At 39.3% G+C, this 15,632-nt stretch overlaps 1 protein-coding gene across 4 annotated transcripts in view; it reads left to right on the top strand.

Annotated features, from left to right (window-relative positions):
• Nucleotides 1-15,250, top strand: part of LOC121275435 (cytoplasmic protein NCK1-like) — a 237,718-nt gene extending 222,468 nt beyond the window's left edge. For all 4 annotated transcript variants that reach the window (XM_041183027.1, XM_041183028.1, XM_041183030.1 and 1 more), the window contains 2 exons: nucleotides 11,534-12,246; nucleotides 12,953-15,250. In XM_041183027.1, coding sequence (XP_041038961.1) covers nucleotides 11,534-12,246; nucleotides 12,953-13,147 — 908 coding nt within the window. In that variant the 3' untranslated portion in view covers nucleotides 13,148-15,250. The remainder of the gene's footprint in view (nucleotides 1-11,533; nucleotides 12,247-12,952) is intronic.
• The last annotated feature ends 382 nt before the right edge of the window (nucleotides 15,251-15,632 follow it).

Genomic DNA, 15,632 nt, shown 5'->3' with positions numbered 1-15,632 from the left:
ACAGAACATGGAACATGAAACTATCATTTCAGAAAGCTGAGCATTTGATGTGGAACTTTCAACTCCTGCAAACCCCAAGCAGTTCTGAGTCATTCAATCTAGTGTGTCTAAGGGTGTATCCTGAACTGTTGTAACACTTTTGCGGTCCATCCAAATTTCAAGTTTTCCATTATAGATGCAGTAGAAAAAACTTTATAGTCAATTGGGTTGAGAAAGTTATTTTTGCAAATAAGCAGAATAAGGGTTTCAAACATAACTTGTATTGGAGAATTGCATATGTTTTAAATTTGAAACATAGTTCCAATGTTGCTTATAAAGTAACAGTTTTGACCAAATAATGAAAGTACAAAAAAAAAGTGATGATAAACTAGAGGAAAAGGGGTCAAAACACATTTTATATACTTCAAATGCATTTAAAAACAGCTATGGCAGGTAAATTCTTCTGCAGATGGTTTTGGATGCTATTTTAACAACAAGGGAGGGACAAGGTTAGGCATTTCAAATTCTGTTTTGTTGTAGTCGCAGGACTGTTCTTTATGATGAATAAGAAGAAAGATTGATGTTCTGTATAATCTAACAAATCAGAACATACAAAAAATCAAATTGCTTTCCTGAGATTAGCTTTGTTTTGTTGCCATAGCAGTACACTGGTGAGTGGGTTAAATGTTGAGCCTGTTGTTTCTGTCAAAAGCTTTTACGTAATTGATGAAATTGTTTCCCCTGAACAAATTGTGGAGCTATGGGTACTTCAGCTATCTATCCAAAACAGGTACTTATTGGCTTCAGTGTAGAGGCAGCAGATCAGAATTATACTAACAGAAAGCATTATGCTAACAGAAAGTGGTATTATAGTATGACCTATTAAATCAAACCACATATAGGCAGCCTAGTAGATATGCTGGAGTGTTGGAATCCTAACTAGAGATCTGTATGTTAACAGTAATTTCTCTAGCATGGGCTCATCGACTTTCCCTAACAAATACATTTTGACGTTTTCAAAAAGATTGAGAAAAGTGGGTAAGGGAGTGTAAAGAAGGGAGATCCTTTCTCGTATTACTTTAAAAAACTAAGTTTGGGCTGGTCTGTAATTTTTTTTTAAAGAATTCCTGCTAATTTCCTCTCAAAGGTATTGACTTTTCTCCTAGGTGCTATTTATTTTCTGTACTTTGCCTAAATGGCTGTTATTTATGTTTGAGTCTTGTTGGTGAAGTTGATCCATCCTTATCTGTAAATAACATGCTGCACTGTCCCAACAGATGACCATGTATAGGTACAGGAGCAGGGGGAGGGAACCATGGCCACTTTTTATCCTCTTTATCCAAGACATACTTGACAATTTTGCTGCACTTTCTGTGACTGACTGACCAGAGACACTTGTAACCTGTATGGATGAACTTGTTGAACCATTGGAAAATTTGGTTCAGCTTCTAAAAGTTATCCACATGTTGCAACTTGCCTTCCAGACTGAGGGGAACAGTGCAGATTGAGAGTGCAACTTAAAATTTGTATGTACATCTAAGAAAAAAAAATGAGAATTAACTTAGGCCAATGTCAAATACCATCAATGTTTAAAATAGTTGAAGCGAAGATAAGGTAAGTCCAGAAATAGTCAGGTGACACCATTTATTTTAAAAGCTTGTAAATTGGAGAAGGAGCTGAAGGAACCCCTGAGAAAGCTATGTGTTACGGTGGTAGGCTATGTGTTAATTGGAACAATAGAGATGTAAAGAGATGGCAGAAAAATGGTTGCAGACCTTCACAGGTTAATAAATAATGAGTTGCAAACTCCTGTGTTTTTGGGAATGTCAAAAGTTGTTGAGATTCAGACATTAATGAAATGAGCTGACTGCAGTCTAGACACCCTTCATGCAACAAGACCTGATAAAGTCTAGCAGAACAGTTATTAACCTGGAAAATCCATTGTACAAATGAAGTTTTGTAAACATTCATCAGTTCTTATATATTAGGAATGAAGGTTGATCATAATGTTTTCAAACAAAGTTGTAAATGTCAAAAGTATCAATGAATACAGTGGTTGGCAATAGGCAGCTATGCAGAGTAAGCTGTATTGCAGGAAATACTGATCTATGTGAAGGTTTTCTTGAAAACACAGTTTAATGTTCATGTACAAATTGGGACCACTGTCACAAGGGATTGAGTGTGCCAAGTAATTGACAATGCTTTTTAACTGGTTATAGCATATTATCCATGAGCAGTGTAGCTTTGGAAATAGTTCTTTTAAGTGTCATACATGGCAGTGTGCAAGGCTACCTGACAGCAAAACAAAGCAAGGAATTGGGTTAGTTTAGTAAATATAATTAGAAATGTCAAATAGAATTATTGAGAGAAGGGGACAGTACGGGATCAATATTTTTTTCAGTCTCTCTCATGAAGAGATTAATGTCTATAATGTTATTGGAAATTATTTTTTTAAATAGAGTTTAGTGGTGTCTGTGTTTGTGAGTACCTGTGTGTGTTTTAATCGGATTAAAGACAGCTAATCTGGGTGCTTTGATGTATTGTAGTTTTGAAATGTTAATTAGATAAACATAAGGAAGGTAAAGCGAAAATTTGCATTTGCTAAAAGAAACCATTCAAGACTGCGGGTGAAATCTTGCACCTAGCTAGAAGACGCCGAGCAATGTGTTTTTTTTTTCAGCTTACTAATAAAATTGGTGGAATCAAAGGATGTTATTGTTAGAAGAGGTAAAGCTAAAAGCCTAATGATACGATGGGAAATTTACATTCAAAGAGAAAAATATTTATAAAGGAGAAAGGAGATTTTGTGTAAGCCAACAAGTGTGAGAAGCCTCAAGCTGCTGTCTGCAAGGACCCAGAGCTGAAAGAAACTTATTTTAAATGTGACTGTCCAAGGTGTGCCTTGCCAGGTGTCTCTTCAAATCTATGAGATTTACTGTTGCATTAATGGGGGTTTAACTGAGAGATTAATCAAGGTATTGTTGTGGTTACTATAGTAGTAATTTTATAGACATACAAATCTTTCTTGTATTAGTAAATGGTTAATTTAGGTTTATAAAAACCACTTGAGGCTTAGTTGTCATATTACTACTGAAGCCTGCATCTTGAAACATACAAATTGCAAAACTGTGTTATGACAGTTGTTTCAAGTTTCCTTCTGGGATTGAACAACTCGGCCTTTGCCATCAACTGTGTTGTGATACTCCTCAATTTTGTTTGGACCAAAGTTTTACCTGCAGTTCTAGGATCTTTTGGTTTTGCACCTATAAAATCAATTGGTCCTGGATCACACTACACTGAGAGTAATCTGAATCTGGCACCATCCTCTAATTTATACACCAACTTGCATGTAATTTTTTTATCATATGCAATCTTCAGTCTGATGACTAATATGATATAGCAATGCACATATATGAAAATGTAAACTTGCTGAATCCTGAGCAGTCTAACTAGTACAGTGATTTTAATATTTTTCTGTTTTAGAAATGATTACAAATAGGCACTTTTCAAATGTTACCTTGCACGTACTGTGAATGGAATGCTGTGTGCCTCAGGGCCAATGTTCCATAGTGATTTGGGGATTAGATTCAAACAAGTAAACTAAAGAAATGTGGGCTGCCACTTGTGCATGCCTGGCCTATGTGGTTTTTTAAAAAATCTTGGAACAAAATTCTTCAATGAGTTTTTTTAGCGTATCTTCACACGCACTTTTTTCCTCTAGGGAATATGGGGAGGTGATGGAAGGATTCCTGGGCTGATTATCAGCCCTTTAATGAGCAAGTTTCTTTTGAACAGGTCTCTGATCTATCCTCAATAGGGAGGTAAATAAGTTCTTCATCAATGATGTCTTCCAGGCAGATGGTGTGAACTACAGCTGTTTGATCATCAGATTAATCGCGCAGGTCTAGTTTCCCATTGACAGTTTGCTTTTTTTTTCAAAGAGACAGCTGGCAGAGATGGGAGGTAATAAGAATAGGTAAGATAGATGGTTGAAAGAAAGGAGAATCAAGCAATGTTAAAACAGGACAGACGGAGAGTATTAGACTTGTTCATGTGCAGTACCTACTCTGTGCAGTTCTTAATTCAAGAATGGTACAAGTGGCATTGAAGCTCTGTACCACAACAACTTATATTACGTAAATGTTTTAATGTAATTGACTGTCCCAAGGTGCTTCATAAGAGCATTCTAAAGCAAACTATAGCACCAAGCCACATAAGGAGATGGTAGGGCAGATGACCAAAAGCTTGGTCAAAGAGGTAGGTTTTAAGGAGTCTCTTGAGGAAGGAAAGTGGGGTACAGAAGTAGAGAGATGTAGGCAGCGGATTCCAGAATTAAGTGCCCAGACAACTGAAGGCATGGTAACTGATGATGGACCAGTTAAAATTGTGAATGCTCAAGAGGCCAGAATTTGAGGGACACAGATAGCTTGGCCAGTTGTCAGGCTGAGGGCAATTACAGAGATAAGGAGGGCAAGACCATAGAGTGATTTTAAAATAAAGACATTGTCAGGAGTCAACATAGATCAGTGAGCACACTGGATAGGGGTATGGAACTTGCTGCCTGTCAAGACACCGACAGCAGGGTTTTGGGTGACCTCAAGCTTACAGAGGGTAATGTGTGTTGAAATAGTCAAGTCTAGAGGTAGCAGAGGCATGAGTATGAGATTGGAAGCTCATCTCTGGGTCAAAGTTGTTAACAGACTGGTTTAATCTCAGACTATTGCCAGGGAGAGGACTGGACTTAGTTATGGAACAGAGTTTGAATGGGGACCAAAACAATATTTTCCCAAAACAAGTCTTCCCAATATTTAATTTTAACCATTAGCAGCCTTCAGTTGCCTTGAGCCCAAGCCCTGGAATACCCTTCCTGCACCTCATTGCCTCTCTACCTCACTTTCGTTCTTTAAGAAATTCCTTCATACTTACCTCTTTGACCAAGCTTTGGACTCTCTGACTTGGTGACTTGGTGCCCTACTTTGTTTGATAATGCCCCTACAAAGAGCTTTAGGGTGTTTTATTACATTAAAGACACTATTTAAATAAGTTGTTGAAGAATTAGAAAGTATTGGTACTCATTGTACTGAGTACAGCTTGACTCGTCAACAGAACTGTGGTCCACATGTCCACTCACCTCCCTTCATGCCCATTTAGTTGGGAACTTCACTGCAGTGTAGAGTTAATGCTGGTCACCCTCTCCCAGCTGTCAGGAAATGGAGCTATATTAGTATATGACCAGTGACTGACCAAAAGATCGCTGGACCTTTGTGCCTTCCCCCACATATTTGTATTGTGGAACCTGAGATAGCTTTGCTTCCTTGCTCTGTAATAAACCTAGAGGAAGGAAGAGAGTAAACAGAAAGGAAGAATGAAAAACATTCCACAAGGAAAAATAAAAGATGCAGAGTAATAGTAAATAAATCTGTCCCTCCAACCCCAGTAATTCTACTCCACATGATCCCATTCTTGTATTATGCTATTTCTATCCTGAGTAGATAGTTGAGCTTACTGTTGACTTTGTATTCAAAGACATTCAGTAACATTTTATAGCCAATAATGAAGAGGTAAGTGTGCACGAGCTAAGGCATAGATACAAAAGCCAATCTAAGCCCATCAACCTCATTCTCTTTGATGGATTTCCTGCTTTCAGGCTCCTTCTCCAGCCCTCCAGCCCAAATAATTCTTATCCATAGTTTCTTATTCATTTTTTCCCCAACCTCATCCCTTTATCATTATCTTGTTTATATTTTGGATTTTGTCTTGGCAGTGGAATTTTTCTCTCCATTTTGACTGTACAATTTTCTGTGCTCCATGGTAGCTTCTTTAATTAACTGCCCAAATATTCAGCAATGTGGGATAATTTTCTGACCTTTAGAATTGAGCTAAGTTACACTGGAGGGTGTAGCCATTATATGAAACGAAATTGGGGACAAAGTTCCCTGTTATATCTTACAAGTATAAATGATTTCATTTCAGATGCAAGCCAGAAGGAGTGTCGCTGGTTGCTAGGAGATAGAGCCTACAGCAGCTAACACTTTAAGTTAGCTTAAATTTCAGTATATAGGCAAATGGAGCCATGCTAAAATTGAGAATTAGATTAGCATAGATGGCATATATCTATTTCCTGTATTGTTCAGTATAATATTGTGAAAGAGTCATGATATAAAAATATTTTGAGCTGCACTAGTTACTAGTTTGTTTGTTTTATATATAAAAAACAAAAACAGAATTACCTGGAAAAACTCAGCTGGTCTGGCAGCATCGGCGGAGAAAAGAGTTGACGTTTCGAAGTCCTCATGACCCTTCAACAGAACTGATTGAATATTAGAAGAGGGGTAAAATATAAGCTGGTTTAAGGTGGGGGGGTATGGGGGGAGAGAAGTAGGGCAGGGGTGGGTGGGGGGGTGGGGTTGGTGTGGTTGTAGGGACAAGCAAGCAGTGATAGGAGCAGATAATCAAAAGATGTCACAGACAAAGGAACAAAAGTGTTGAAGGTGGTATTATCTAAACAAATGTGCTAATTAAGAATGGATGGCAGGGCACTCAAGGTACAGCTCTAGTGGGGGTGGGGTGGAAAGACTAGCAGGGCATACAAGATTTAAAAATAATGGAAATAGGTGGGAAAAGAAAAATCTATATAAATTATTGGAAAAAACAAAAGGAAGTGGGGAGAAACGGAAAGGGGGTGGGAATGGAGGAGGGAGTTCAAGATCTAAAGTTGTTGAATTCAATATTCAGTCCGGAAGGCTTTAAAGTGCCTAGTCGGAAGATGAGGTGCTGTTCCTCCAGTTTGCGTTGGGCTTCACTGGAACAATGCAGCAAGCCAAGGACAGACTTGTGGGCAAGAGAGCAGGGTGGAGTGTTAAAATGGCAAGCGGCAGGGAGGTTTGGGTCTTTCTTGCGGACAGACCGCAGGTATTCTGCAAAGCGGTCGCCCAGTTTACGTTTGGTCTCTCCAATGTAGAGGAGACTGCATTGGGAGCAACGAATGCAGTAGACTAAGTTGGGGGAACTGCAAGTGAAATGCTGCTTCACTTGAAAGGAGGGTTTGAGCCCTTGGGCGGTGAGGAGAGAGGAAGTGAAGGGGCAGATGTTGCATCTTTTGCGTGGGCATGGGGAGGTGCCACAGGTAGGGGTTGAGGAGTAGGGGGTGAAGGAGGAGTGGACCAGGGTGTCCCAGAGGGAACGATCCCTACGTGACACAGGACTCCGTGCTCTATGGGCTGTTCCCAGGGGCACACACCGGGACAAACATCAACTGCAGCTGGAGGATCATCAGCTTGGTGAAAGACGCTTCTTGGTCTGCCCGATGCTTGTTGGTCTTCCAGTGCAAAGAGTTGTCCCTGACCAAGTGTTGCAGACTGGCACATTCCAAGGTCCAGGACTACAAAAAGTGCAATCAGGTTCAACTTTTACACATGGATCACGAGGTGCTTCAATACAATCAGTGAATATTACAGTCATTTCAATTTGGTCATTACAGACAGTCAGACAATGCAGTGGGATTGGATTTATTGACATGCATCATGTTGCACTTTGAGGTGCTTCATTACAATTATGATAGGGATTCAGTATTCACTACATACATTCATTCTGAGTCATACTGCTCGAAGGGTCCATAGAATTCCCAGCCCCTCGGTGCACTATGGCAGAAAGGTCTTAGACAGCGACCTTTCCCCATTGCGCCTTTGCGGCGGCTGTCCCAAGCTTTAGTGCGTCCCGCAGCATGTAGTCCTGGACCTTGGAATGTGCCAGTCTGCAACACTTGGTCGGGGACAACTCTTTGCACTGGAAGCATCGGGCAGACCAAAGAGCGTCTTTCACCGAGGTGATGATCCTCCAGCTGCAGTTGATGTTTGTCCCGGTGTGTGTCCCTGGGAACAGCCCATAGACCACGGAGTCCTGTGTCACAGAACTGATTGGGATGAACCTCGACAGAAACCACTGCATCTCTCTCCAGACCTTCTTTGCAAAGGCACATTCCACAAGGAGGTGAACAACAGTCTCTTCCCCACCACAGCCACCTCAAGAGCAACGTGCCTCCTGAGACTCCTGGCATGTAAGAAGGATCTGATGGGGAGGGTCTTTCTCACCACCAGCCAAGCTACATCTTGGTGCTTGTTGGAAAGCTCTGGTGATGAGGCATTCTGCCAAATGACTTTGACAGTCTGCTTGGGGAACCATCTGACAGGATCCACCATCTCCTTTTCCCACAGGGCCTCTAGGATGTTACGTGCCCACCGCTGCCTGATGGACTTGTGGTCAAAGGTGTTTCTCTGCATAAATTTTTCCATAAGGGACAGGTAGTACGGCACAGTCCAACTACTTGGAGCATTCAGTGGCAGCATGGCCAGACCCATCCTTCGCAACACTGGGGACAGGTAGAGCCTCAGCAAATAGTGACACTTGGTGTTTGCGTACTGAGGGTCTACGCACAGCTTGATGCAGCTGCACACAAAGGTGGCCATCAGAATGAGGGCAATGTTGGGCACGTTTTCTCCCCCTTTATCTAGAGGCTTATGCATTGCGTCCCTGTGAACACATCTATTTTCGACCTCCAGATAAAGTGAAAGATGGCTCGGGTGAATGCCATTGCACAAGTGTGAGGAATGGGCCAGACCTGTGCCACATACAGTAACATCAAGGGTGCCTCACACCTGATGACCAGGTTCTTACCCGCAATGGAGTGGAAACATCGCTCCCACATGCCCAGTTTTCTTTCCACCATAGCCACTCGCGCCTTTTGTTGCTACAATACTATCAGTCTTTAAATACCCATCAAGGCATCAATCTATTTGAGGCAGAGAATAGAACTGTTAACCAAATACTATCACAGTGGATGCGTTTCTTTAAAAATGAAACGAAGGCTTCCCCCCCGGCGCTGAAGTGGCAAATCTACCCTGTGGTGTCAAACCAAATGGCTACATGTCAAGATGAACTGCATTTTCAATTTTGAGAATTCTGAATTTCAGAAGAGTTAGAATTTTAAAGCTATGTAAAAGGGAGGGTTTGATCTTTATAATTCCTTTAATCAGTGTTGCCAAACAGAAGCAAAGGACTCCACAGCATGAAATTAGCAAAAGCTTCCATCTGATTGGCACTAGTCCAGTATTTCTGCTTGTATCCCCTTGAATAGCTACTAAAGAAAAAAGTTACATGTATATAGCATCTCTGATGATTACAGGACAGACCCAAAAAGCTTTACACCAATAAATTAGTTTTGAAGTGTAGACACTATTATTTTGTAATCAGGAACTAGGTCCCACAAGCAGCAATGAGATAATTGACCAGTGAATCTGTTTCAGTGATGGTAGTTGAGAAATAAAAGTTAGCCAGAACTACCCTACACTTTGTTTGGATAGCACCATAGAAACTTTTACCTCAGTTTAACACCTCATCCAAAAGACGGTCCCTCTAACAGTATAATACATTCTCAGTCAAGCACTGAAATGTCAGCCTAGATAAGTCTTGGGTCCAAGCCCTAATCCATCACCTTCTGCCTCAGATAGGGGTTCTATAGTAAAGCTGATGATACAAAATTGGACTTTTCAAATTTTATCCACCTTAGTTAGCCTGTCATGGTGCTTAATTAGTTGAGTGGTAGATACCCACTAAACATGACAGAAAAAGTTATGATTTGTCCATTTCAGTGCGACTATATTTTAACGGTACAATAAGTTTTAATTACTGCCAAACAACCTCTATGGCAATGAAAACTAACTTTTACAAGTATGGGGTCTCATTCAATCAGATTTTAATTATTGCCTGATATAGTAAATAGAGCTTATTTTTCTTCTTTATGTCCGTTTTATCTCACTGTTAATCCCACCTTTATTTCCCTGTCTTTATTTTGTTCGTTGTGCACAATTGCATTGAATTAAATATTCCACTTTACATCCAGGCTTACACCCATATGCTGCTCATTATCGATTCTACAATCTAGTTAAGGAAATGCACGGTTCCTTGCCCAGATCATGCAGGTCTCAGATCCTTGTAGAGGGTGCTGTGTTCTCTACCTAGTAATACCATGGGCAATATTTTTCCCTGAGCGTGCAGGTGAGCTCCCGACCCTCTTGAGCATAAAATGATGCGTGATGATGTCGGGCAAGCATCCAGAAGTCATCACGCATTCGCAGGATATTTTGGGGGTCGGTGGGCGCATGCGGGAGTCAGCAACGTGCCCGCCGACAATTTGAAGACCTAATAAGGCCATTAAAAATGTAATTGAATTAAACTTTTCACTGCCTGTCCAACTTTACATTTGACAGGCAAGCAAAAAGGCCAAGCGGCCTTTGCATGTTTTGTGAAACCTCGTTCATGGGCAGGATGAGGTTTTGATCTGTCATTAAAAGCAATTAAAAATTTCATCCTAAGTTCCAACATGTGATAGACTCTGTCACATGAGGGGACATTTTTTTAGCATTTTAAAAGTATTTATTTTTAATTTTCAAAACTCTGTACCTCAGGGAACTTTTCCAGTGCGCATACATGTGAAGTTGCGCTCTCGCCCTCTGCCCCCCCCCCCCCCACCACCACCAAATCCCAGGCGTGCTGAAGCAGGCATTTCATGTTGGGCGGATTTTAATTGGCCTGCCAGCATGAAATTACGGTCATAAAAATTATCAGTGCCCTCAACAGGAAGAACTGGGCCAGGATCTGCTCTCAGCAACAAACGAATGGCAGGTGTTCATTACACTTGCATTGCACCACAGACTGTCCAGCCCCGATTGTGGGTGGAGATTGGCTGCCCGTCCATTGAGGGAAAAATCCCAGCCCATAGGTTCCACTGCAAAATCCCACACGGTCTGTGGTGCAATGTAAATGTAATGAACACCTGTCATTCGTTTGTTGCTGAGAGCAGATCCTGGCCCAGTTCTTCCTGTTGACGGCACTGATATTTTTTATGAAGTTGTTCCAAGCATATCAATGGTGCTATGGTTCCTCACCCAGCTGACTATACTTCATAAGAGTTTTGGCCATCACAAACTGTTTGTGACATGTAGCAGAACCAAGTTTGATGTTCTCATGCATGCATTATTCAGGAGGCTTCCAGGGTAATGAGCAACAACGCTGACCTTTTTTTAAGTGAAAAAACAATCTCCTTCCGCATGCCCTCTTTTACTCCTCCTAATTTCAGGAACATAGCTGATTACTGTAATCGATCTCTCCCAACAAGAGGAAGTAACATAGCTCAAACCAGGCTTCTTGCTGGTGCACATAAATTACGGCAGCAATGCACCTGATCTGATCAAGTGATAGCTCATTCTAAAAACTATTTACAATGTGGAAACTGGCATTGTGCAACAGAACAGTTTGTTCAATGCTAAGCAAGCCTAAATGTGCTAAACAATTATAAATGTGAACACTTCTGATTCTGCAGGAAGGATTTTTGAAGCAGTCATCTCTATTTGTAAGGAAGTGGTTATAACCACAGTTGAATGCAACTAATTTATCTCAATGAAATAGTGTTTAGTATCTTTCTTCCTTGTGTGCAGAAAGGACACTTACAGTCATGGCTGATATTTGCAGTGTAGTAATATTTTCTCTTTCCTTTAAGGTATCGGAAAAGTGAAACGGAAACCAAGTATTCGCGATACTGCATCTAATGCAGATGCGGATGGTTATCCTGACAATGGAGAACGTCTCTATGACTTGAATGCTCCTGCGTATGTCAAATTCAACTACACAGCAGAGAGAGATGATGAGCTTACATTGGTTAAAGGAACAAAAGTTACCGTCATGGAAAAATGCAGCGATGGATGGTGGCGGGGTAGTTATAATGGACAAACTGGTTGGTTCCCTTCAAATTACGTTATGGAGGAACCTGAGGTAACCACAATGGAACCTGTGGGCTCATTAACAGAGAGACTAGCAGTTGTGATTAGTGCACACAATGCCAAAGTACTTCATGTTGTGCAGGCTCTATACCCATTCAGTTCTTCAAATGAAGAGGAGCTTAATTTCGAGAAAGGTGAAGTAATGGATGTTGTTGAGAAACCAGAAAATGATCCTGAATGGTGGAAATGTAGGAAAGCTGATGGGCAAGTGGGTTTGGTACCTAAGAACTATGTGAATATTATGCAGACGTCACCACCAGTAATTAGCGTTGGCCCCACACCACCTCGATGTGACTACATAGGAGCAGCAACCACTGGCAGGTTTGCTGGTAGTCCATGGTATTATGGAAAGATTACAAGGCATCAAGGAGAAGTGGCTCTGAATGAAAGGGGTGTTGATGGAGACTTCATAATTCGAGACAGCGAGTCATCGGTGAGTAATGGAACAGCTACCTTAGAATTCTGATTTTCTATTTTCAATTAACTTTTTACAGTTATTCCTAATTGGAGGTATGGTAATATTTTACTCTTAATGTATACACTTAACTTTCTTTATTACAGGCAATCCTTTAGTTTTCTGATTTGTGACTAATGGCAGAGGACATTGAGGCTACACTTTTTTTCACAAGTTCCTTGATACCTACCAGGCAAATGCTCTTGGTGAAATTAATTTTGGAAAGCATCAGTTTAGGCGCATTCTTGTCTGATATACCTGAATTTATTGGCATTCTACTAGAAGTGAATATAACATTAATATATAAACCTGAATTTAAACATTTGCTATTGAAAGGATACTACATCCCTCTTTTTGCCCCACTCTCAACTTAGATTAGATATAATCATTTTTTGATTCTTTCAGTGTCTTATTCTTTTCCCTGTGGATTGTATCACAGCATCAAAAATATTTGCTGATCGTAATCTTGACAATTTGGGTAGAGAAATGTAGCTTTTTTTATATAGGGTGGGTGACTACCTGTGGGGTTAGAAATACAGAAAGTTACTGTGATTCTTTTTCCTATTGTTGTCCAGTGCTACTGAATGGTATGTATGCATGTATTGTGTGAAACAAGATTGGAGTCAGCACTCAGTGTGCATTTTTGTAAAGGAACGTAATCAAAGAATTTTCACTTCCTTTACAGCCCAATGACTTCTCGGTGTCCTTGAAGGCCCAAAATAAAAACAAACACTTCAAGGTACAGTTGAAGCAAGGTCTCTACTGCATTGGACAGCGCAAGTTTGACAGCATGGAAGATTTAGTGGAACATTACAAAAAGGCTCCGATTTTCACAAGTGAACAGGGAGAAAAATTGTTTTTGGTTAAACCTTTATCTTAATGTTAAAGGGAAAGACCCAATGAAATGGATTGGTCTTGCAGGGAAAAATAGCAATGGAGGCAAGGAAAATCATGATTTTTTTTTCAGACTTACTGGCAATAATGACCTAAAACAACAGATTCACTTAATCTTTCAATTTTAAACTACACTTGTGTCCCATTGGCATTGTACTTTGTTTAATTTTGGATAACTCTTTTGTATGTAAAAATTTTGTGCCTTGCTTCTGTTGAGCTGCTCATTGTGAACACACTGCCTACAGTTACCTTTTATCACCAATTCCTTCTACGCTTTCTCCAATAATCTTGAATCTTTTTTATATTTCACTTGCCATATATTATTTATATATATATATATATATATATATATATGTATGTATGTATATGTCAGTTACTCAGACAATGTGATGACACACCAATTTGTGTACTACAGAAATCAGTTTAGCGTATCAATGTGTGTGTGTGTATGTATGTGTGTGTATATATATATATATATATAATATATATATATTATATATTTCACTTACTAAGTCTTACTAAAGATCTTTGATTATCTCTGTGTTTTAGAACCTTGCTGACCAGCTTGTAATGTGTGAAGTGTGAGATTTTATGTATTGTGCATTTGGAATATTCATTTGGCTTTTCTCAATTTGTTCAGTTATACACAAGTAAAATCAATCAACTGTGGTTTAATTTGGTTGGAATTCTTTTGGGAGAGGGTGCAAATTGCATCAGGATATGTGCTTTATTGTGACATAAAATGTGGACATAACAGATTTTGCCTTAAAATCTTTCAGACCAAAGGCTGTGTATGATTACTGTAATGTTTATATATAAAGTTACAGTTTAATCACACTTTGGTAGGTCATGCATTGGGGTGTAACTTTAGTAATATCCTTAAAATGTTTTTTTTGGCTTATTTAATTCCTAGATCGATTGCAGCATAACTACTTTGAATTGGTTTTTCATGGTTGATCACGGGCTTCACTTCAAAGCTTGCTTTGTTAATGGTTCATATTAGGGGTGCATCATGTATTGTGTTTATCTTGTAATACATTTGTAAAGAATATCACCATTTAATAGATATTCTACAGTCACTGATTATATCAGAAGTAATTTTTCTGTTTTTCGAGAAGCTCCAATTGTATGCCCAGAATTTTGGGCTGCATTGTTGTTGACCTGGCATCCATAATGCACCTTTATTCCTATAATACTGTATAGGCCACTGACTCATTATAATGTACATCCTGGATAATGCAAAGAAACTTCTGTTTTATTGTTGGGAGAGAGGGGCAAGAGAAACAAACCAAGGTAGTCAGTTACTCAGACTGAATGTGATGACACACAATTTGTGTACTACAGAAATCAGTTTAGCGTATCAATAGAAAAGCTGTGTCTGAGTTATCAGAATTTTGAATGATATTATTTATCTTTTAATTTATAATTAAAGTCCATCCCATAGTTATCAGATTCACTCAAAAAGATGGTGTGTATTTTTACTGTTCTTAAGATAGCAATTGTACCAGGAATTATACCGGAGGTTCAAGGAGAAAAATGTTGTACTTTGTCTTGTGTAACTTAAAGACCAGAGATCAGAACCTTGTTGGAAGTGCAAATTGAAAGAACCTATAAAGCAGCAATGTGCTGACACTAATTTCCTACCCTGCTCTGCAATTGTTCGATGTTGACAATGTGAAGGGGTCTGTAATGAATGATGCTGAAGATGAGTTGTTGGAGCATATTTTTATATATTGAATTTTAGACAACATAAGGGTTTCTGAACCCTGGTCTTTTGATGTTTAATATTGTTGTAAACCTATAGAAAAAGTTGTTGAGTATAAAGTGGCATTTGGAAAGATATACTCAAAGCCGTTCATGTATTGTTTCTAATCCATTTTTTTGTTATGAAATTGCTTAACCATATGTGTACATCCTTTTTTTCAAATGTCAAGGGTAACTGTTAAAGAATAAAATACTGTGAAGTCAAATTATGTTTTGCTGTTCTTAGCGCAGCAGATGTCCTACATGCTTTTAGAAACTTTTATAACTTCCTAGTATGGTTGTGTTTAATTATTGCAAAACTCAATAAAGTTTGTAAATCATCTTGTCCTAATTTTATTTTTTTGCCTCTCTGAGAAACTTATTTTCCTAAATTTTAAAAAAAACTATAGTTCTACCATTTTATTAATATCATATTGTTGCAGAGCAAAAAGACACATCAAAGTCATTCTGCAGAATGCTGAGCAAAAGCATAGTTTGGTTGATTCTAACTTGTCTAAAGATGAGAATTGACAATGTGGAGAGTCATTAGGTTTCAGTATAACACTCAGTTTCTAACAAGAAGCAAAAAACGGGTGACCTATTTGTAACCTGGTGTCACATTCTTAACACAAATCTTAGCAGAAATAGGACCCAGACATAATTTGCCTTCAAATGAGTTTTGAGCATAAGTTTACCTAATAGTTGTTTGCTTTTGCATTCTGAATTGG

This window comes from Carcharodon carcharias, chromosome 2 (assembly GCF_017639515.1).
Source record: "Carcharodon carcharias isolate sCarCar2 chromosome 2, sCarCar2.pri, whole genome shotgun sequence".
Taxonomy (NCBI): Eukaryota; Metazoa; Chordata; class Chondrichthyes; order Lamniformes; family Lamnidae; genus Carcharodon; species Carcharodon carcharias.
This window is presented reverse-complemented; position numbering and strand designations above follow the sequence as displayed.